The following is a 24,201-nucleotide window of genomic DNA, read 5'->3' as shown; positions in this document are numbered from 1 at the left end:
GGAGGGGTGAGCGAGTGAGCCCTGCAATCTAGAATTTGACCACTGATGTCACTGTTTTCAACGGTTTTCAACCCATTTTACACACTGGCCCTTTAACAAATAAAGTTGGATTGGATTGGATTGGATTAAGCAAGGAGTTTTTAATCAGGTTCAATCATGGTCAAGTTTTTCTCAGCATGGTTCAATAGGCAGCCAACATGCATTATTTTAGTGTATATTCATGTACTCACGTTAAATTATTAAAGAGTACTTGCAGAAAAATCTAACGTAAGAATAGGTATGTTAATAGGCCATCAACGAAAAGCAAGTAAAATTTGAAATTCATTTATTGAAAAACTAGGCTTCAATTAGCCTTTTAAAAAACAAAAATTCAAAGTCAACATGAGGAAAAACCAGCAAACCTTCTGTCACAATCGTCACTGTACATTACACAGGTTAAGATCCTGACACACCTAGCTGACAATCGGCACATCTGGCAATGTTGGGCCATTGGTGAATGTCTGTGGCCCTAGTCTGTGCTGTGTGTCCTGCACCATTGCTCCTGGTCGGCCCCTGTCTGCCTTTTTTGGCCAATTCAGCATGTTGAACTGGCGACTGTCAAGACTGACGGCAAATTAAATCACTCTGAATGGTAGTTCAGCTCAGTGCACGAAATGAGAAATGGAAGTGAAAGCAAAAAAACAGCAAAAGTCAAGAGGGAGTGAAACTAAAACAAACTTGTTACATAAGGTAAGATAATTTTTTTTAGCCAATGAGCTCTTAAGCAGAAATGTTTCATGATGGTTTGTGTTATTGTTCACTAGCGCACGGTAAATATGCTCTGTTCTTTCATCATTGGATTGTGTTGTTAATGTGCTACTGCTAGCATCAAGACAGTCTTCGAGTGACAAATACAGACTATTGCCATCTGCTGGTGTGGAGGGTTATTTCCTGTCAGGCAGGCACAGAACATACATGCTCTTTGGTTGCTCGCTGTAGTCTTTGCGGTGTGTCCATGTGCAACTTTCTGGCTGAGACACAGGCGACGTGAGGCGACACAACAGTCGGCTTTTATTGCTGCCAGTTGTCTGAAGTCTTTGTGGTGTGTCTCGCCTTTAGATGCAGCACTGAAGGACTGTTTGGAGCCTGGAGCATAGATGTATGAACAGAAGTGGATACAGTGTTGGAGGTGGGGCCCTTAAAATTCCTATAAAAGTTGCTTAGTGGTGCATGAGGCCAAAAAAGTTTGACTTCCTGAAATTAACCTGATCTTTTGAATCACTGAGCCCATAAAGCAAGTGCAGGGGTGACTCCGTCAGTGGAGTGGCTGACTTCTGGTTTAGCACTGCACCAACTTGAATAGGGATTAAAAGATTTTGTCGATTTTCAAAATGTTATACGGAATGGATCAAATGTAATGTAATGGATCATTTCGTGGGATTGTGACACTCACAAAAATGTATTCATTGATTTACAGACGTCTCTTTCCCAATGTAAGTCTATGGGAAAAGGTCTTTCTGGGCCTAATGGCATCACTTGCACACCTGAAAGTTTTCCAATGGCTTTGGCACTATGTGTGGTAGGGAGCCTCTTCTCATGGTAAATTCAAGGTCTGCAAGGTTTGCACGAGTTACCACAGTAGCGGCTAACATTGACCCCGAGCCGAGCCCAGCAAACTCACATCGACACTGACATGGCTCGACTACGTCATTAAAACTGTTAATAACTGTTAGGTTATCTTTAGCTGTGCAATGCTAAGAATTCACCCTGTCATTGTGTGCGTTACTGTGTGTGTGTGTGTGTGTGTGTGTGTGTGTGTGTGTGCGCGCGCGGACAGACTCTCACCAACTATTCTATCTTGCTGCGGAGCTCACACTCCAGGAGGGGCATAGTGAACAGAGACAGAGTGAAATAGGCTGAAGTCATGGGATTAAAACAGTTTGAATTTACTGGGTTCTTGTTTGCAGTTAAATTAATTGAATTATATGTTATACTTTTTTTGGTCCCAAGCACTGTTCATAATATGACTTAAAGAGGAACACCACCGAAATTTAGAATTGCAATGAGTTATTTCCATGGCCAGGAAAAGTTTAATCAATTTTGTGAACATGAACTACTCTCTCTCAAAGCCAGAAATCAGAGAGGGAAGTCTGAAGTCTCAGTGTCATCTAGAACATCTTTTTCAATTCATTGTCTATGGAGCAGCTCCAGACTCTATACCCTGTAACAACCCAAATTTGAGTTTTAGCTCTCTAGTTTTTGGATTTGGGAGAGAGTTGTTCATGTTTACAAATACTTCTGGACTGTCTTTGACCACAGGAATGACATGTATGAATTTTGAAACTGGGTGTGGTTCCCCTTTCTAAAGCTTGTTGCAGAATGAGACTCAGTAGAATTGGTTTGCATGTTTCTTTTTATGTTGGGGCATTTATAATCAGTTGATACAAGTTTTTTTTTTATTTGAGTCTTTTATTTGTATAATGATCTAAAGTAGCCTATATTTCTGGAAAAATCATTTAAAGGTTTTGCAGTAACAGTAGTTTGACAAAAACAGCTTATTAAGGTCAACTAACCAGCCATTTTCAAGTGTTTTCAACCTATAAAAGAATAAACTTTGGCTTTTGTTGGGGGTCTAGATCTCTTTGTATGAGGATCAGATTTGAATGATATGCTGCTGTTTGACAAATACTGCGTTATCTGCTGCATCATGACTTGTTCATAAGACAATAAAAAAAAGCAAACAACCGATTTCAACATTTATACTCAGCTCCATTGTTTGACACACATTGTGATATTTCAAAGCATAATCTGGTTTAATAATAAAGTTCTGATTCATCTCAAAACTAGTGCTACTACTTCTGTGCTTTTGAAGTATGGACCTATTTCTGGGTAGCAGGACTATTTTGGACATAATTTAATGAATCCTACTGCAGCAGCATGCTCTCTCGTGAACAGTATAACCATGTTAAGCAGAAGCACAGAGCACAATAAATACAGAGCATTACCAGCAGAGGTGGAGTCACATTCCTCTTGTCACACACACAAAAATATACTTTTCTTTTGCATAAAAAAGTAGGGCCTGTATCAGGATTGTTAGCAGCATGCAGTGCAGTCAGTAGGCCTGTGTGTGTATGTGCGTGCATGTGATTAATGTGCGTGTGACCTCAACCATCCTATCATTCTCTCATTATGCCCCAGGAGGCTATAAATGTGTCGACAGGCTTGTTGAACTCTAATTTTAGCCATGATCGTTAGCGGTGAGTCCTGAGGAGGCCTGCCAACGTTTAATGAAGTCTTCATTTCATGTGCAACACCGGTGAAAAGGCCTAAAGCATTGTGTTAAATCAGCCACTTACAGGTTAAAGTGGCCAAACAGATGAGGAGAGATCAAAGATGAAAGTCGAGATGAAAGCTACTTACAAAACAACTTCTCACTTAACATACTGCCGTTTGTCATCCTGCATGCACAAGTCCTGTATTTTAATAATGCAGTACACGATCAAGTGTTGTGAAGTACTTCTTGACAAACCCTGGTGGCTGATAACAATATCATTAAATGTTATGTCTTTTTTTACTGGTTTTACTGGTTCTGCTGTTTGTGCTTTGTGGTCAGAGAGTCCAGACTGGAGCTCACGTCCAAACGCAGTAACTTAAAGACCAGCCAGCTGTGTTTGGTTATAAATCTGTTGGATGTAAGGTGACATCAGAGTGTGTTTCTCCTCTCCTGGCAGAGTGAGGGCAGTGTACGCACAGAGCAGAGCAGCTGTTTACTGCACCTCAGAGGTTAAAATAGGTGTTGCTAGAAAGGAGACTTGGGAATGACCCTCTTGCTCTATACATAAATGCAAACACACACACACACACACACACACACACACACACACACACACACACACACACAGACTGGACTAAAAACATCTCTGTACACTTATTGTAAACATCCATTGTTGTTGTTTTTTCCTGACAAACTACACTATGACTCATAAAATTTGTATGAACTAATCTGTATATCAACCAACAACATGCACTTTTCATGCTGGTAATCTCAAAGCAGAAAGTCTTCAAGAATAGAAATTATGACACAATTTAAACTGATTCAGTGCAGTTTAAGATGAAATTGAAATCGAGTGTGAAAGTTAATTATTGACCTTGGAAATAAAATCTTAACTCTTCATCCATTTACTTTAAAGCTTTAAACCAGAGACAGGCGTTTACAGTCATGTCACATGATCACAGGAGTCAACTCCATCTACTGAAGAAGACGATGAGTGGTTTAAAGGTCAAAGAAAAGCTAGTATGTCGATCTTGAATTTAGATTTTTTCTTTGGTTTTGGGAGGGTGTGATCCTGGGTTCTTATGCTCTCCAGCTCAATATCCTCTTAATATTACACATTAACACCTTTCAGAGGGTTTTATGTTCTCAGCAATGTTCTTCCCCAGGTCAGATCTTTAATGTATGTTTTCCCTGGGTCAATATGGTGAGATCACTCAGCCTACTGAAACCTTCACCCTGAAATCTGTGGGTTTTTTATTTTAGATATTGATATCTCCATATGCTGTTTGAACCGTAAAGATAGCCCTTACCAATCTCTTACAGTGTTGGTTTATATCAAGAGACACATGCTCAAAACTCAACACAAGGCTAGACTCAGCCGTTGAGAAAATAGCACCCTAGAAACATAGGGATGAGCCCATTGTTTCCATGTAAGTCATGTTTACAAGAATTGATTTAACAGTCGGGGAATTTGGACCGAAAGAAACTTTTTCATATTTCTAAGAACCCTCCTTTTTATTGTGTCCAAACTGCAAGAACTAGGAACAATTTTAGTTCTTAGACTTTTATAGCTCTTATTTCGGAGCAGGTACCCTCGTAGCACAAGAGGAATTTTGAGTGACACAAGTGAACGGTGATTGGTCGAACACATAAGCCAGTGCAGCCCTGGCAACAAAACCTGTTAGCAGTGTAAACCACAGACAATACAAAATACAAACAACAGCTTGTAACGGAAAAATGAAGAATGAAAAAAACAAACAAAAAAAAAACATGGAGAAATGGACCGACAGTGAAGTCTAAGCTTACGGAGCATATAAGCAACAGTGAAATACGATGCAATTTTGCACATCAAAGCAAAGCACAACAGATTGCAGCAATAGCCAGCTTACGTCACGTCAGTGTTCCTATCAGCGGTGCGAATGCAAACAGAAAAAATAGCCCTTGAAGGTATGCAGTCCTTGAAGGAGCTCCCCAGTGGGCAGTTCCTCTCAGGGAGTCCCCACAACTGTTTGAATACGTAGAGTGTTAATGTTTTATGAAAGGCAGGCACGTTTCAATTGGTGTATATGACCTGATTAGGGTTAAGTGTGCTTTAATCGGAGAAAGTTAAACTAATCAACATGCAAAAAACACAAAATTGTGTCCTTTTTCTGTTAAGGTCAGGTTAAGCTGACACTGGAATCGTTTGAATCTTGAAATAGAAATACCTGCCATTGGAATCACAGCTCCCTTTACTGTCATTAGTGACCTTTTGAACTGGCAAAATTTGTTCCTTGTACTGCAATTTTATCGACTTTTTGTCTCCAGCACCTATCCTACTGAGGTGCACACGATTACTTTGACGATGATTTTAAATAAACAATTTATAGAACGTCTTGCGCTTCAGCACACATTGCTCATCGTTTCTTCTGCATCTGCCAAACTCTTCCATCCTGCTGCGATGCTGATGAAGAGACAGTTTGGTCAGGAATGTCTTGAAGTGTACAGACAGTGCCTTCTTTATTGAAGCCTAAACTTGCTCTCTTTTCCTCCTTTCCCCTCCCTTCTTCCATCATTCCTTCCCTGCCTCATACCGATGATGTATGTGAAAGGTCGGGGGTCAAGCCAGTTCTAAGTGCAAACTCTCATCTGACAGTGAGTGCTGACTTTTGTTAGAGACTGCCCTAACTTTCATCAAAGAGAGAAACCTTCAAAGCCTCATGAAAGACTGTCACTCGCTCTTTATGTCTGCTCAGAATATTGCAATAATGAGGGGATCCCAGCTTATCCACCTCTCAGTTCATTTTAAGGTGATCAAAGGAGGAATGCTCAGAGTTGTGGGTGGTTTTTGCATCGCTCAGTAGTCGGTGATGATCTTACCTGAGCCCCACATTGATCGCCTCTGTTCTCCAAGAGGTTCGAAGTGATCCTTCGTCCGGTAGAGAGTCCAAAGGTCAGTGTGTCAGCCAGCATAAAGTTAAGCACATAAAGGTCCTCTTTGAGTGGAATAAATAAAGTGTGCTCACGTTACTGTGAAGAGATAAATAAAGAGAACGACATGAGCGCAGACCTCACACCAGTCAGTCAGCTGGAGAGTGGAGAGGGAAATGCTCGGCACCGGCTGTCACATGCCCACAGAGTGGCTGCATCAAACAGCAGGCGGCTTGATGTTCAGCTTCTTCATCTTCCTCACAGTCTCTTTCTCTTTCCACATTCCTTTTAATCCGTCTCTGTGTTTTCTCTCTGTGTTTTCCCCCTCTTCCTACTGTCACCTCTTTCCTGGGAGTGAGGGAAACAAGTGCACGAGATTCCAGAAGCTAATTCTGCCTCTTAGGACGGGGGAACCTAATATGTGAGGACAACTGTGGAAGGAGGGAGATACAGGCAGGGAGAGAGAGTGTAAGGAAAAGGAGGGGCGGGGCAGAGAGGAGGGGGACCCAGGGACGGATGGCAGATCAGACGAAACAAGGATTGGAGTGTGTGTGTGTGTGTGTGTGTGTGTGTGTGTGTGTGTTGTTGAGGCGGAGGAGGGTGGCAAGCCGTTGAAACTTGAGAGACATGAAGGATAGGAAGAAAATGTTGACATGGTACAGCAAAGGGAAATATGATTGGCGCATTAAACAGATGGCTTACAGGCAGATATGTTGTTTATTTTTTATTTTTTGTTTGATTTGTAAATGGGTTCTCACACAAATGGCTTTGCCTAACAGGTTTCTTTCTCAAATATGTTAAGTGACTCGAATAAACAATAGAAAAAATATGTCTTAGTCACACAAGAAAGTGTCCTAAAACTGCAGTTACAAGCAATTAAAGGTGAACAGGTTATAATGTAACTTAAATACTCAGACCTTCCTTAACTCTCCTGGTTGCCTCTTGCAGCCTTATCGACTTCAGTTGTATGTTAAGCCCTAAATGATCTCGGGCCTAAATACATTTCTGATTTACTTGTATGCTACAAAACATCCAGACCCCTCAGGTCATCTGGAACAGGTTTACACAGTGTTTTTCCAAGGATTAAAACCAAGCAAGGTGGAGCAGCTTTTAGTTTTTATGCTCCCCACCTGTGGAACAAACTCAAAAAAACTGTCAACACATTTAAATCAGGGCGTAAACATTATTGTCCACTGTGGCTTTCCAATAACATAACCTTAACCATTTCTTTTCTTTGACCTACAACTATTTATTTGCTTGCGTTTGCTTGTTTGATTGTCCTTTAATGTTTGAATGCGGTTTTAATGTTGTCTTAAAGTATTACATTTAATGTATTTATATGCCCCCGTGAAGCACTTTGAATTGCCCTGTGTCTGAATGGTGCTATAAAAATAAACTTGCCTTGCCGAAAGGACTCATGCTGAAAATCCAAAGGATGTGACTTGATGTGCGTTCCCGAGTGCCTTGTGTTCTCCCTAGCTCTGCCACAGTGCAAACAGTGTGTAACAGTAGCTAGCGTTAGCAAAGACATGGATACTGCTAACATCAACAAACACACATGCACTGTTTCTGTTAAAAACATTTTGCAGTGTTGGCCTGGTGGAGATGGACCTTCACTTAGTGCCCTGTAACAACTCAATTCAGCCTGAGCAAGACCGAGTCCCCAGATGTTGGGGGTCTGATCTCAAACTGCCCTTTTGACCACCCTGACTCTCCGCTGGATCAGCAAACTTTTTGTAGCTGCAATTACAAGCGTAGACTGTGTAATAAAGGTGGACGACATGACAGCTCCCCTAAAGTAAAGCCAAAACATATTGATCGCCTCCTAGTGTCTGGCTGCAGTAGATAGATAGATATAAATACTTTATTGATCCCGAAGGAAATTCATAAAGCCCGCCCCCACCATGTTAGCAGGTGAGACATGGGCCAAAAAAAAGTACAGGTCAAATACATTTTTCCCAAAGATGATTTTTGTTATGTTGGGTAGTTCTAATCACATGTTTTAAAGTGTTTGTTTTTTTGATAAGTTTGGTTTGAATTAGTTATTTGATGCTATAAAAAGAAGGTTTGATGTCATGATTAACAGCTATGTGTGCCAATGGGTGTGCGCGCAATCAATGGCACTGCTCGCGATTGGTCGGATGGGTGTATAGGGAAGGACTTGATACCAAAGAGATCGCTACTGCGCAGACTGTGGCTCCAAATGACATCACCATCAAGATGGCAGTGGTTGTCTCTGGGATGTTTTGGCTTCATTTTTGTATAGTGGGACATGTTGTCCATCTATATACACAGTCAGTAGTTACATGATTTAAACCCAGCCACCAGCCTGCTGTGAAGCACAGAGTTTGCACTGGTTGAATTCAAGTTGCTTCAGCACTGCTGACTTCTCTCCCCCCACTGCAGTGGTGTTCTAGCAGCTGAGAGTAAAGCGGAAGGTCCTTGGGTGGCGGTCTGCACTAGCTAGCTAATTCTTGTCTCATTTGTGGTCTGATGTGCCCTACACCATAATTTCAAAGCCTCCGGATGGGCACTCTATTTTAGCTCTGTTTTTGGTATCAACTATCTCCTGTGGGAAATATCTGTCTATCTTTAGCTGCTAAATGCTCCATTATGTGCACCAGCTAGTCTCTAACTTTGTCTTTTGGCTGTCTGGTTTCTGGGCAGGTAGTGTGCAGTTGGCTTATTATTGCTTTTTCACTGAAAATGGCGGCCTGCTGAGGCTGAAAACAACACAGATGAGAGTGGTAAGAGTCATTCTCAACAGTGAATTTTCAGGCTGTAAAATCAAAAGAATGAGCTGAAAGACACTAAAATTTTTAGTGTCTTAGTTTGTGATTTGTCACAAGGCAGTTTGTTTGTTTATACTGAAGTTAGCCCCTCACAACGGTTGCAGTGGCAATGGTACACTTAAAAAATGGCTGCCACTGACCATCCTGCCAGGTTGATTTGATTGGGAATGTCCCTTGTACTCTATTTCTATGATCTGTCACTATGAGTCACCTCTCTCACATTACACAAAGTCATTTGATCTGTGGTTAATATATTGCTTTGTGAAGCTTAAAATAACATATACTAAGATGGAGGATAGTATACATACTGCTCACTCTTAACAGACACTATGAACTCCTTTCATTTCATTTATAAGGACAACCCACATTAATCAACATTTCTGTAAATGTGCCAGTATAATTTGACAGCTAATTTTCAGCTGCAGTCTGACCATCATGTAAGATGTTTTGAAACCAATAAAAAGATAAAAATCACAGAACAAAGGCAACATTAACTACAGAGAATGAGCACAAGCACAGCAAGCAACAGCAGAACATCAGTGCAACACAAAAACAACCACAACAACAAACAGCATGTTAGCACCAACACACAGCTTAGTGTTACATGCAGATATGAGCAGCAATAAACATAAACACAGATAAAATACAGTATTCATTATGTAGATCTTAAAATAATGTTAAAAGATGCAGTTACAGGTTAGCAGTGTTGTTAATAAAATACATATTTCATACATACCCATGCAGAGTTGGCTGCCTGGCAACGGGCTAAGGACTTACAGCAAGTTAGCAGCATGTTTTCATTTTGCATGTCCTTTGTTATTGCTGTAATAATATTTCTTTTAGGCTACAAGATGTGAATCATGTAGTCTAAACAAACAGATACTACGCTAAGGTAAATTTAGGAAACTCTTTAATGGAGTGCTTTCATCTTGTTACAGTGTGAATGAAAATTCACTGATAGTCTTGGTCATATATTCTCAACTCGTTTTAACAGCCTGCTGATACACATCTCTCAGTGAAAAGCTTCAAACATCAGGAGGTAACTTTTTGCAGTAGGTGGCCTCCTTTAAAACGCTGATGCCATGCAAGTCCAAGACACTGTCAGCCTCTCAGTCACACGTTACACACTTCAATTTGTCATCCAACGAAACACCCAGAGTGAAGCTCAGGAATTGCTGGGGTGATGAAATTAAAATGGGGATGGCTGTGAGCTCAACACAGTCACACAAAATTCACAAACATGATACTGCTGAGCTCCTGTATGCTAGCATGTCGATGCCACGCGGCTGCCAGTTAGTAAGTGTAAATTCAGATTGGATATCATAAATGTGCTTGCAAGTGTCGTTTCAGGGACGCAGAAGAGTATTAGGTGGAGGAGCAGGAGGCAAAGCCTGAGGTGAGACTGACGCATGGCGCAATGTCGAGTAAATGTCAGCCTAATTCTGATATGCAAAAAGGCCTGTGAGGAATAAGTCCGCTCTGCTCCGCTCACCCCACAGAAGATGGTAGATAAATGTGAGGTTAAGTGCAGGCTATCAAAGCTATATGAACAGTTTAATGGCATTCAGTACGTGGAGTGCTCTTGTGTAAATGAGATGGGCTGTTTAGGAAAACTAAGTGTTTAATGCTTGCAGTAAAAGCAGTAATGGCTCTGTCCTGTCAGGCTTGGCAGGGTCCTGCTGTGACACTTCTTAGAGAGAGATGCCCATGTAAACTCATATCCTGGTTTAATTTTAGGCAGACACCTTCACTTTTATTTCATTTGCATAATATGGACACACGCACACACAAACACCTTCTGGAAACATGCCACGCAGGGGTTAGGTTAAGGGACAGTGAGGAAGGACAGCAAACTGGAGCAGTAAGCACATTTCACCAGGGGGATACAGTTACACACACACACACACACACACACACACACACACACACAGATTCCTCCCCCTCAGGGTCGCTCTTCTCTCTCTAAGCCATTCTCTCTCTCTGCAATAAATTTTTTACAAGAACGCTCACCATTACATCCGGCAGAGAAATGCAGGACGTTGCATTCCTATTTCTCTGATCTATAAATGGCTCATCAATGTTTACGTACGTCTCCATTCCCCTCCACACGTGGAGCTGCTCGGACCATCTTGACAACTCATTCAACCAGCTAATTAAACTACTGTTGGCCGCAACAATGCAGTTACATTTTTACAACTCTCTCTTCACATGCCTCTTCTCCTAGGTTGGTGTATGTGTCTGATAATTAATAGTACAGAAGTAATAAGACACCTTTCACACTGAGGCAGGGGATTTCTGTTCTCAGAAGGAGGTCAAACAAGGACGACATTAAATGATTGAACATGACACTTTATTGACCTTTATTAAGGATATGAAACAAAAACAAAAAACCTATGGGTGATTATTGTACAAGTTTTTTTTTCCATCATGCAGCTTGTTGTATGATCTCATTCCCATACTTGTACTTTTATTTATAATTCTTCCTTTGTTCCTTTACTTAACCAAAACTACTGTGTAAATGTATGTGTAAACGTGAACACCATTTATATTTCAGCAGTGCTTATACTGTTGGGCAGGTTAGTCTTTAACAATCTTGATACCCCCACTAGAAGTTGCCGAAGCTTTGTCACAGTGCTAAATAAATATATACAGTAGACCTATGTCACAAAATTTTGTAAAGAAAATAAGATCAAATTGTTATTTTGAAAGTCTGGGATATTATTCAAGATACAAACTTAATGAAAATCTCATAGGATAAGGGCGCTGTGATGACCGTAATACAAGCTTTAACCACAGAGACTTCGCTGTCTGCTAAACAGCCTCGTCCTGCATTAGAAAAGTAATCAGTTAAGACAACCAAAGAGCTAACAGATCAAGCATCAGGGGGAAAAAAACATTGAATTTGTCAAAACAGAAGCCTATAGAGTATGTTGACTGACCTCTCGCTGCTGTGTGAGGCAATGGCATGACCTGTGAACTCCGTTACATCTAGTCCCAGGTCAAGGTCCCAGGATAAAAGGTCCTGCGTGGTCATTTTTTTAGGATCCACTACCTGTTAGGCCCGAGGGTTTCACAAGTCAAAGTTCTGGGAAAAGAGCAGCACTTCTCTTGTCAAACATGCCCGTCAGATCTGAAACAGAAATGTTTTATTGAATATTTTTAAAAGGACAGTTCACGCCCAAAATCAAAAAATACATATTTTCCCTCTTACCTGTAGTGCTATTTATCAGTCTGCTGTAGATTGTTTTGGTGTGAGTTGCAGAGTGTTGGAGATATCAGCTGTAGAGATGTCTGCCTTCTCTTAAATATACTGGAACTAGGTGGCACTCAGCTTGTGGTGCTCAATGCGCCAAAAAAACATATTTGCAAAGCTAAATAGTGATGTCTCTTTGCAGCTAATTGCTAGCTTACCTAGCACCACTGAACTAGCTAACATTACAGCTCAGCCAAGGAGGACGCCATTAATATTTACATCATGCACTGTCAAGCATAGGCCCCTTGTCTATGAGTAGATGCACGCTTCCCTCTGCAGGGTGATACAGTTGGCAGATGTAGTTTGGTACAACAAAAAAAAAAGTTTCTACGTGAAACTGCTGTCAGCAACATCTGTGCATTATCTTGAGTAACTGAGTCATGATTTCTGGAAAGAGACATTGCTGTTGAGTTTTTCAAATGAATCTTTTTTGGCACTTTGAGAACCACAAGCCGAGTGATATCTAAGAGGACAGACATCTCTTCGGCCGATATCTCCAACACCACCTCACACCAAAACAATCTAGTTTGATAAATGGCACCACTGGTGAAAGAAAAAATATGTGTTTTTGATTTTGAGGTGAACTGTCCCTTTAAATACACAATTAAACATATGTCCCCTCTGTCTTTGCCCACATATTTCTTTTAGAAAATGGATATTAAGATTAGTTGTTTTTTCTCTTAGAGACGTTAATTTTCAATTAATGTCTTAAGTGTTTTGATATGACTTTAATTGGCTGGTGCAGCCTGTAGCTCCACTGTACGGATGTTTTTTTGTATTGTGGTGAATTTAACACCTTCTTTTATTATGCAGCTAATACAATTTTGTGGTTGATCTTGCATCAAGACCTACAGTACCTACGTCAGAAGCATTTGTCTCATTATCTATAAAGGCATTATCGCACAAAATCAAAGTGAAATTGATCAAACAATAACATTTAACCCAAATCAGAGTTTCACTTCAAATACTGCCAGTTGTGTTGTTTTCCGACAGTGTTTTTGGCTCCCTTTCAGCCCACTGTGCCAGCAGTCCTGGAGAGCACTGTCTGTTTTTGTTCTTTGCTTTTTCCACCTCAAGGATAAAAGCACCGACCACATCCCTCTTCCCTATTAGCCCTTGCTCTTCAGTGCCGCCTTTGAAGATCTAATCAGTCAGATTTCCTTGATTAATCCTTTTTCATGTCCTTTCACGGTAAATAATTACAGAGTTTGATACGTTCGCTAACTGGATAGAGAGGACAGCATGCAGATTTCTGATAGAGCCGAGTCCCCAGGTACCTTCATTAGCCTGATTATTCTGATCCAAACACACTCCATCAACCAGTTTACATGTAAATAGGTTAATTCTATTCCCACTCCTCGCCCAGTCTGCTGGCACGCCGTGTTTGACAGACGAGATTTCAACAAATGTTTGCTGTTTTATTCAGTCTCAACCTTGTGTATCATTGCTGTGAAATGTTTAATTTGCACACTGTAAAGGATTGTGTTTAACAGATGACTGAATTTCAATCACTCATCAAGTGCAGAAAGCCAAGCGGTGTGGGATCATGTCTCTCTTTTTCCACTACAGTAAGGCCTCTACCAGACCTCACGGTTACAGCAGGTTGTCTCATGATGACACCTAGTGGCCAAATGCTCATCTCTCATCCAGCTCATGATTTCATTTCAGTAAAAACTCTCACCACTTGGTGGCAGTGCAATTCTACTCTCCTCATTTACAGATTGAATACTAACAAATGTATCTCATGATGACCAAAGTCCTCCCAGCCATAAACAGAACAGAATACTTTTTCCTGAACTTCATTTGAGTTAAGACACATTTATTGGTGCCTGTGTGCCTCTTTAGCATCATCAGATGCTTTGTTGTGGACTAAATGAACAATAGCTGCTTGCTGTTGTGCAGCAGAGATGATGTGCTGCTGCACCAACTGCCCCTCTCCCCTCAGGATTAGTGAGTTAATGCAACCATTCAGACACTGAGCTCCGATCAGCTGCTTAATACTGTTTTATCCCAAATAACACAACCATGCACGCAGGATGTGTGCAGTGTGTGTTTCACAGACACACACTGCACATACATAAACAGTGCATGCACTTCATATATCAGATCTCAGATGAAATTATGAGCAAGAACATGCCAATGCTTTGTTCTGCGAGTTTCCTAATAATTTTCTAAAACATTTCCCAAAACTAAACTACTGATTATTGGTAAAATATGAAACGACTGCTCCATTTAAACCTACGTGAATATATATTTATAATTGGAGCTGACCTGTGCACTGATTTGAATACTTGGTTACACTTTGAATAAATTATTTGGGCTTTCTGAACACCATCTTTAGTTTTCCCATGACTAGTATCGAAAGACCAGCAAACGACTTTGAAATTTGTTAGAAAATTATTCAGAAATGACAGACCTGTAATCTTCTTTAAAGGGACAGTTCCCCCCAAAATCAAAAATACATATTATTCCTCTTACCTGTAGTGCCTTTTTTCAGGCCAGATTGTTTTGGTGTGAGCTGTTGAGTGTTGCAGATATCAGCCTGTTTCCATTTATTGTGTAACCAGTGAAATAATAGTCTGCTGACAGTCGCTTTGGTGTTATGTGTGATTGCAAAGAGTTAGCAGCTTGATCAGACAGTATGTTGCAACATTGACTGATGTCATTGGGCACACCTGGAGGTTTGCAGTGACATACCCAGGGTTCTTTCCTTCTGTTCGTCCTCCTTTGACAGCCATTATAATTTAACTCAAATGTTATTTATGGAAATATGTTCATCTTTACAGGGCGATGTTTGTTATGACAAACTTTACTGTTATGAGTGGCACTCTGGCACAAACTGGACTGTTAATAAATTCAGAGCACTGCTGGAACATAGAACTGTTATGTATTTGGAGCACCACGCCCTCACAGCAGCAGAGCACCAAGCTCAATGAAAGTAAAACTTAACTGTGCGTTAATTTATATGGAAATAGAACGCTCTATTTCTTCAAATAACTAGGGTGTCATATTGAATTTCAAACACATCCAATGAATAATCTTCCAGTTGTAACAAAATTATAAATGGTAAATGTAGATAAATTACTGGCTCAAGAATACTCTTGGGTAAAAAGTAGACATACACTTTTAAATAAGGAACAGTAACCTGGTCGCTCCTTGAAAAACCCCTGCTTTCCCTGTTATGTTAGCTGGCTCAGTGGTGCTAGGTGAGCTAGCAGTAGATGCACGCTTCCTTCTGCGCGATGATGCGGTTGGCCGGTGTAGTTTGGTAGAAAGAAAGTAGTTCCTACAGGAAACTGCTCATAACAAGGTCTGTGGATGATCTTGAGTACCGGGGTCATGATCTGAGCATTAGCTGAACGCCATCTAGTTCCATTATATTTGAAAGAAGGCAGACATCTGTACGGCTGATACCTCCAACACTCGGCTGCTCACACCAAAACAATCTAGATTGATAAATACAACTACAGGTCAGAGGAAAAATATGTAATTTTGATTTGGGGGTGAACTGTCCCTACAACCAGTATTGTGCCTCAGTGAGATTAAAAACATCTTGTAGTGAAGTGTGAGGATGAGATGGTAGGCGCAATTAGCTCAGAGCTCTAGAGTCACAGTCAGAAGGGTCAAGGGTCATAAACGGCGAATTCAGCCTTTTGTTTGTCTTGGGTGAAAAAGTGGCCTTTTCAAATGGCAAATCTTTTCCCCCTAAAGCCCCAGTCTATCAACGGTCTATCACCTATCATGAGGATAAATAAGGAATATCCCACATATCCAGTGTCAGGCGTCCTGTCTGTGCCTTCAAAGAGCAGAGAGATGTTTTTGTTATTCATCCTGCCTCTTCAGTGCTAGTGCCTGTTTCCCCTGGTTAGTAGTGCAAATGCACTACAAACACACACACACACACACACACACACACACACACACACACACACACACACACACGCACACACACACACAGGCTTATCCTAATCCTTGTGAAAACAAAGTGATATATTCTCGTAGCGCAGGTCAAGCGCGGGATGTTCATCAGCATGTTTATCAGGATTATGAACATTTCATCCATAATATAACCTTTAACATCATACTTACCAAACGCTCACTGTTACAAACAGAAAGCTGCCATGAACATTGTGCAGAAATAAAGAGAGATGATTTGCAAAAAGACGATTCGACTGGTGACCGTGACTTTTTCGGACCATTCCCACCAGTGAGCCATGACCCAGTGTGACCTTGTGACCCCCGCTAACTGACCTCTCAGTGGGTGGCCCTCACACTGACCAGCCTGGACCATGAATCAAAGGAAGTGGCTGCACTTAGATCAGATCTTTGTTATTTTTGTCATCGGCTTCTCCACTTTGAAAATACATTTTTGGGTTTTTTTTTTTTTTTTTAATTATACTTGTCCTTTGCACTTTTAATCCGTTTCTTTGCAATCATCGAATTCACTTTTGCTTCTCCATAAAAAAGGACAACTTATAAAAATCTCAAATTAAATATTGAAAATTTGTATGTTCCTGAATATACATGTACAGTATATAGTAAGGGTCAGCAGTTTAAGAATATAGACTAGGGTTGCAACAGTACGAAACCATCTCAGAAAATATTGTGGTTTCATGGTTACATTACAGAATTTATATTATTTTTAGTCAGAATGACCAATATAGTAATGAATACATTACGTTTATTTTTGGTTCAACAAAATGTTTTATTACTATACTTGAAACATTTTGTTAATGAAAGTATGTTTAAAAAGTGTCCCCTTTGAAAATAACTAAAATAAAGGGGTGATTCTCCGTCCAGTTGCTTTTTCTTTTAGTATCGTAGATAAGCAAATGTACACTGTATAATAATTGTCAACTTTTATATCACAGTATACCTTAAACGTGGGGTATCAGTGGAACCCTAGTACAGACATGTGTATTACATATGTGAATCTTAAAAGTCCAGTGTGTGAACACTGCAGATTGCGATCAACTGAAACTTCTTCTGGTTAGAGTTTCTTTAGTGTTCGTTGTTCAGGAGGTTTCTACCGGGAGCTGAGATATCTACATAGGTGTCTTCCTCTTCAAAACAAACTGAACATGTGATTTCAATGAACTGAACTGAACTGAATGTTTGGCGTTAGAAATTGGCGTTTCTTATACTGTTTGGCATTTCTTATACTGTTTGGCATGTCAGAGACGGACCGCACCTGCTAATGTGTGTTCACCTTATTTCTCTGGTAACTTAAAGGGGCAAAAAGCGAAATCGTTTCACCACTAGGTTTGCTGTTGTGCACTGCCTGTAGACCAAAACAAAGTGTGTCATGAGCCACTCCTCCCTCTACCTCTGCTCCCCAACACCTCCCCCCCCTCCACTCGCCTCATCTGTGCCGGCGAGATGAGTACCGCAGCACGGACTGTCACATCCAGACGGTCCCGGTGTTTCTTCCGCAGGCTCCGCTTCACTCAGCTGCCCAATTTACCCGCTGCTTCTTCCCACATTAACCTGAATAACAAACCACGGCTCGGTGCTCCGGTTGGATCCAAACGGAGAGCCGGGGCTAACGTTAGCAGGGAAGCTAGCTGAGGCTAACTGGCTGTGTTGGCAGCTGAGTGAAGTGGAGCCTGAGGAAGAAGCACCGGTTAGACCCCGCTAGCTGGGAGGCTAGCGGAGGCTAACTGGCTGTGCTGGCAGTTGAGTGAAGTGGAGCCTGAGGAGGAAGTACCAGTTAGCCCTGGTTTCACTACAGGCAGATTCACTCGCCACAGGGGCGAGGAAATAAAACCTAAACAGCCAACTTAGTTTGGCTTAGTTTAGCAGTTAGCGATGTCTTTCACTCACTCTCAGTCTCTGCTGTGTTTAGCTATTTCCCTGCTTTCCTGTTAGCGTTAGCACTAGTAGGCTGCCACGCTAACGTCCCTACTCTTCTCCGTGAGCTGGAGCCGTGAGCCCGTGAGCCCGCGAGCCCGCCAGGCTCACGGAGAAGAGTAGGGACGTTAGTGTTAGCACTAGTCGGCTGCCACGCTAACGTTCCTACTCTTCTCCGTGAGCCTGCAGCTCATGGCTCCGGCTCATGGAGAAGAGTAGGGATATTAGCGTTAGCTCCTGGAGTTAGCACTAGAGCTACTACAGCTACTGGAGTAACTTACAGCTATGGAGCGCTTCTACCAGCTCTTCTAGTCACTGAGCCTTGCCTCCATCTCAGCAAATATATTACATTTATTACAGGTAGCCTACCATCATCGTTGAAGTAGGCAGGGAAATACAGCCTGCCAGGCTGCCCGCCAGACTACATTTTACAATGCTAATTGCAAATGTTAGCCGGGCTGCCGGGCTACTCACCTAACACAACCGTAACGCCTGACCCATTGCTGGGACAGAGCCGCTAATAAATAAGCTCCGGGCATGAGGTTTTTACCGGGAGGTGCATTATCCACAGAGGTCTCTTCCTCTCTAAAACAAATGGACCAGGTGATTTAAACCAATAGAAATACTGAATAAAGCAGTTTTATGTGAAAAAATAATCTGTTTTTCCAACACTGCTTGTCACAGAGGAGATGGTAGCCAATGTGAAAACTCGGAAAAATGAATGGTCCAATTAAGAGCCAGTTTTTGGTTTGTCCATTCTGGGCTACTGTAGAAACATGGCAGTGCAACCTGGCAGTCTTCCACAGACAAAGACCCGCTCCCTATCTAGATTGTTATTTTCGGGTAATTATACACTAAAGAAAACCTACTTATCATATTATATTCCATTTCTGCCAATATATCCCCCTAAATCTGACACACTGGACCTTTAAGTTGTGGTCTGATTGAATGTCAGGGCAGGATTATGCCGTCCCAGTGTCAGTGAGGAAGAAAATCTGCATGGCCAGGCAGCCATGTTAATCATAAATCTTTATCTTACAATCCTGCCTCGCACATCCGCCCTTTCATTAAAAGACGGCCAGAGGATTAGTGAAGCTAAACCACTGAGATCTGCAGAGAAAAATGAGAAACAAAGTCCTGAGTAAACAGGATCCCTCGCTCTGCTGACGGTGATGCTGAATTGATGGTGTCATGAGAGGTAGAATATCTATCTGTCTGTCTGTCTGTCTGTCATTTTAACAGCAAAGGAAACACAAAATCTTTTGACTGAATTGATTTTTTTTTACCATTTAATAACATCAAATTTTCCAAAAGCAAACAGAAATGAAAAAGAAACATTACATGGTATCCAATGCAAATGTTGTTGCAATTCAATTTCACAATATTAACCTGAGAATGGCATTTTTGCTTCTTCACCTTGATCCATGTTTAATCAAAACCTCCTCCCTCTGTAGACTGCAGCCTCCAAAGATCAGCTACATTGTGCTAGGAAACCTACCTCGAGTGCAAAACATGAAATACTGTAATAAACAAACAAAGAAAAGGACACAAGTGTAATATGAGAGATGAACTATTGGTCTAAGTAGCAAACAAAGAGAATATGTACAAACAGAAAAACCAGACGCACACCTGAACATCAGAACAAAGTTCATATACACGGTATTAAATTAGAGAATAAATAAAAATACTTTTAATTTATGTAGAATATCTGATGTTACCAAAGCTAGATTAGAAGTGCTTAGATCTCAGTAACAGGACACTTGGTCAAAATGGCCAAAGCAACATTTCCTGTTAGGACTCTCAAGGTAGAGCTATGATCGGCCCCAAAGAATCAGACCTTACCCTCCACGAACCACCATAGTTTCTGTCCAAATTTGAACCATGGCAGCAGTTTTGGGCCAAAGCCTGATTAAAAACACAAATTTCCACTGTAAGAAAAATGATAATTTTCTTGAATTTAAAACATTAATCACAAGCTAAAGTCAATTTAAATCTTTTCAGTGTGGTAACAGACATTTGAAACAAGAACTTGTGAACCAGACCTGAATCAAGCCCAGAGGAATTTTGAGAAATTATAGTGCGACCTGAACCTAGCGGGTCAGGTTAGGCCCAATTGGGCTCGGGCAGAGAATCAAAGCTCTACCTTGAGGTCCTTCAGTTATTTGGTAATCAGTTTTTAAGAAAACGTGTTGGTTTAAGTCAAATATTTTCCAATTTTAACAATGTTCAGCAGTGCTAGTCTAAGTGCACCACACATGTAAACAAACACGTTATTCTACACTTCCTCTACTAGCAGACTGTCTACTGAGAGACCGATCCTTCAGTCAGTGTCAGCTAGTGTTCATGAAGACGATCAGTCCCGTTGTTGGCTGAAGCAGAATCGATCCTCCTGATGTATCTTAGTCTCTGTAGACAGAGGTTATCTGTCGTGGGGGCATGTGCGGCGGATGGTAGGAGTCATATGGCCCTTCTAAGTGTACGTCATAGCCAGTCTGAGTCTGATACAGGCCCTGGTCCACAGGGGAGGGGGAGTAGTGGTGTGTTGGTGGGTAGTGGGGTGAAGGCTCCTGTTTGGGCACCAGGTTACTGCTGATGCTGAGAGGTGGTGTAGGGGGGCCGTCATACGGAGGGGTCCCCACACCACCGGCGTTATACTCATTTGGTGAATGATTCTCGTACACTCCTCCTTTCATCGCCCTCAGGTGAAGCAGGTGAGCAGAATCAAACGTGCCATACGGTGGACTTGGCAGTCCTGGAGAAGAGTAGCTCACCACGCCACCGAGAGGAGCAGGTGCTGCCTGAACTCTGTGTCTGTCCTCAGGCCTCATCCCGACACCGGAGGCTGGTCCCAGCTGCAAGCAGCCAGCCACCAGGTTGGTGGTGGGCTGTGAGAGGCCCTTACACAGTGTCTCCATGAAAGCCCTGCTCTCTGTGGAGAGGCCCCCCTCCAGGGCCTCGGACAGAGCGCAGATGTAGTTGCGGGCCAGCCGTAACGTCTCAATCTTGGACAGTTTCTGTGTTTTGGAGTGACATGGCATGATGGTACGCAGGTTCTCCAGTGCATCATTTAGACCGTGCATACGTGAACGCTCCCTGGCATTAGCCTTCACGCGCCTCGCACGGAATCTCTCTTGTCGAGCCTTGGTCATACGCTTTTTCTTGGGCCCACGTCGTTTGGACTCGTTTTCATCCTCCTGTCCTCCCTCCTCATCCTCCTCCTCTTCCTCTGCATCCTCGCTCCCCATCTCCCTGTCCTGCTGGGTCGCTCCACCTGCTCTGTAGCGGTGTGATGAGCATGATGCATCTCCATCAGGTGAGCTCATGTCTCCATCCATCCACTGCAGAGGGCTGGCAACCTCCTCGCCCTCGCCTTGTCTCATGTATGGCTTAATCATCATGGTACTCTAGAAATAAGAAAACATCTTTGTCAAACACATGATGGACAAACAAAAACTTTTTTTAAATCATTAGTACAATTATAACCACAATAATAGGCAGGGGTCCAAACTGTTACTGCAAGTGTTGCATAGTAAAGCTAAGTACTGCACTCAACTACAACTTTGAGGTATTTATACTTAATAATAGTTTAAGTTTAGTAAAAAATACATTTTTAAGCGAGTGTCTTTGTATTTTACATTTTAAATTTTACATATAAGGTACTTTAAACTACCAACTAAACCAGCCACAGCCAAATAGCGATGAAGTTAAAATATAGCACCCATGTTTTAACTCAAATAAATAAATCTGAATACTTTTTGTACCTCTGAATAACATCTGACCGCCTTTGTTAAGACTCAAAAAGCTGCAGACTCTTGATGTTGTCTATGACTGCTCTTGCCATCAAGTCATGATACTAAGATTATGTGTCAAACTATCACAGTGTCAAGTTTACACCAAGCTGAAACAGGTATCTGTGCATGAATCAGCTGACTACAAAATTTTGTTCCCCTGAATTTTAAGTGACAATAAATTATTACAAGGCGAAGAATCAGCTGCAGCTGTGAGGACACAGAGGTCAAGTGCTTGTTCATTTTTTCCTAGGAATGTGAGGGCTTTACCAACCAACAGGACGTTTACAGATTGTAATTACACATAGTGAGTATGCTAAATTACAGTATTTTAACACTGAATATGGTTTAATTTGAGTACTTTGAGGCCATTCATGTTAGTAATAAGATTTATAGAAAATATAAGTTACTGCAAAATGGAATAAAACTGAAATAAAATCTTCTGTCTGAGGAGGTTAAGGGGTGCACCAGGGGGACTCATTCCTAAAATTCTGGCTACGGCCCTGTAAATGATGTAACATCATGTTACAAGTTTTCATTCACCAATAATAACCAATAACAATATATATATATATATATGACTATTTAAACTGTGACTGTCAGAAGTCCTCAAACAGTTTCAGCACCAGACAGTTCCCTCTTGCTCCCCAGCCACAGGTGTTGCAGCTGACTGACTCACCTACACTATACTTTGACGCAAGTGATGGCTACATGAATTTTTATATACGTGCATTATCTGTCTATCTCTACCCCTGTCCTCCCCCTCTCCGCCGCTCTCTGCGGGTAATCCCGGTCAACTTGTGAACTGGTAATGCCCCCGGCGAGATAAAGTCACTGACAGGACTTCAATCTGGGGCATCGCAGGATTTTCTCCGTGGATGAAGCGACGACCATGGGATTAAATGAAAGATCGACGTCCCCAGATCAGTGACAGACGACTCAGATTGAATTGAAATCAGACAAACGCACAAATATTAATGCCTCGCCACAAATTGCGTGCTTGAGCTCCTATTTGCTAAATGTCATCTGAGGCATAAAAGAATAAGCTTTTACTGCGGGTAGTTTCATCAGACTTATTCACAGCCTGTTGACTTTATGTGTTTTAGTTGGAAACCAGAACGCAGGTTTGTCAAAAACTAAAACATAAATAACAGATGCGATTGAAAATAAACTCTAACAGGCGACATAAATCACTTAGTATATTAAAACTTGTTTGAAACATACCCGCGCTGATGCGTCCCGGGACCTCAGGAAGTTTGGCAGAAGATATTTCTCTCTGTCTGTGTGTGTGTCCACTGTCAAACAGCGATGAAGTGTGTGTCCCTGTGCAGAGCTGTCCCGCAGAGTCTCAGTGCGGGTCACTCTGCGGGGGCTCCGGGTTTTAACCTCCACGTTGAAGCTCCTCCCACTCCCATCCAATTCCTGCTGACGCGCCTGAGCTCGCGCGTGGCCGGCCCGTGGCTCGAGCCCCTGGAGCTCCACTTGTCGTCTCCCTCTGTGTATGTGTGTGTGTGTGTGTGTGTGTGTGTGTGTGTGTGTGTGTGTGTGTGTGTGTGTGTGTGCAGGGTCAGGGAGATGTGCATAAGCTCAGTGCAGCTCTCCAGACAAACAGGAGAGGCCCGGGCCCTTTGTTGCTCCGTGAGGGCGGCCGCCAAATCCTCAGCACGTTTGCATTGAGCGCAGCAGAGACGCGCTCAGTCGGCTGAGCCTAACTGTATGTGACAGCTTGAAGTTGCGTGTGAGCAGGTGTTTGCTCCATCCCCTCTTCCAGCCATCCATCCCTTCGCACTGCGGAGACAGGCTGTTGAACAAGTTCATTTCACCCAAGAGGCTGCTCTGAGCAGACGGGGTAAGTTTGGTCACATGAAACATGAAGTGTTACAGCATCAGTATCTCAGGGACTCATTAATGCTCTCCTCTCTGCAGTATGTAGGGCCATACCTTCTGCAGCTTAAATCACCATAACTCATGCTGAATGTTCTGGTCACATCCTTTGATCCCTGAGTGAAACTTTAAATACCACAATTTTTAAATATACTCCATTACAATTAGAGATTCTGCATTCAGAGACTTACTTAAGTAAAATCAGCAAAATGTAAAATATCAAAAGTAAAAATATGAGTGTGGATTATTATTATTATTATTATGAATTATTGATGTTCAGCATTTACATTTTTGGTCTCAGGGGGCCCAAAATCCCTTTCTTGGGATGTGTTTCTGGCAAAATGATGTAAATGCAAGTATCAGGGCACTATGATGGCATAAATAGTGATACAAGTATGAATTTTGGCAACGAGTATTCTGAAACAAACAGGAAAGTAGCAAAATAAGATTCTAGGGCTTGTTCTCATTTTA

The 24,201-nt window shown here is 41.8% G+C and overlaps 2 protein-coding genes across 2 annotated transcripts in view; both read right to left on the bottom strand.

Moving 5' to 3' along the window:
* Nucleotides 1–6,576, bottom strand: part of LOC126385882 (zinc finger protein 385A-like) — a 41,658-nt gene extending 35,082 nt beyond the window's left edge. The window contains exon 1 of the mRNA XM_050037907.1: nucleotides 6,113–6,576. Within this exon, the coding sequence (XP_049893864.1) occupies nucleotides 6,113–6,125 (13 nt within the window). The 5' untranslated portion in view covers nucleotides 6,126–6,576. The remainder of the gene's footprint in view (nucleotides 1–6,112) is intronic.
* Nucleotides 6,577–19,333: 12,757 nt separating this feature from the next.
* On the bottom strand, nucleotides 19,334–23,208 carry LOC126385885 (neurogenic differentiation factor 4-like). Its single transcript, XM_050037913.1, has 2 exons — nucleotides 23,071–23,208; nucleotides 19,334–21,462 (listed from the first exon to the last, which is right to left on the bottom strand). The coding sequence occupies exon 2, from the start codon at nucleotides 21,454–21,456 to the stop codon at nucleotides 20,458–20,460; it is 999 nt and encodes a 332-aa protein (XP_049893870.1). The 5' UTR covers nucleotides 21,457–21,462; nucleotides 23,071–23,208; the 3' UTR covers nucleotides 19,334–20,457.
* Nucleotides 23,209–24,201: the final 993 nt, after the last annotated feature.

Source organism: Epinephelus moara, chromosome 24 (assembly GCF_006386435.1).
Source record: "Epinephelus moara isolate mb chromosome 24, YSFRI_EMoa_1.0, whole genome shotgun sequence".
NCBI classification, from domain to species: Eukaryota; Metazoa; Chordata; class Actinopteri; order Perciformes; family Serranidae; genus Epinephelus; species Epinephelus moara.
Note: the sequence above shows the minus strand (reverse complement) of the source record. Positions and strands in the feature narration are given on the sequence as shown.

What these genes read in the sequence shown, in the direction of transcription:
- LOC126385885 (XM_050037913.1), bottom strand. Translation starts at nt 21,456, where the DNA reads ATGATGATTAAGCCATACATGAGACAAGGCGAGGGCGAGGAGGTTGCC.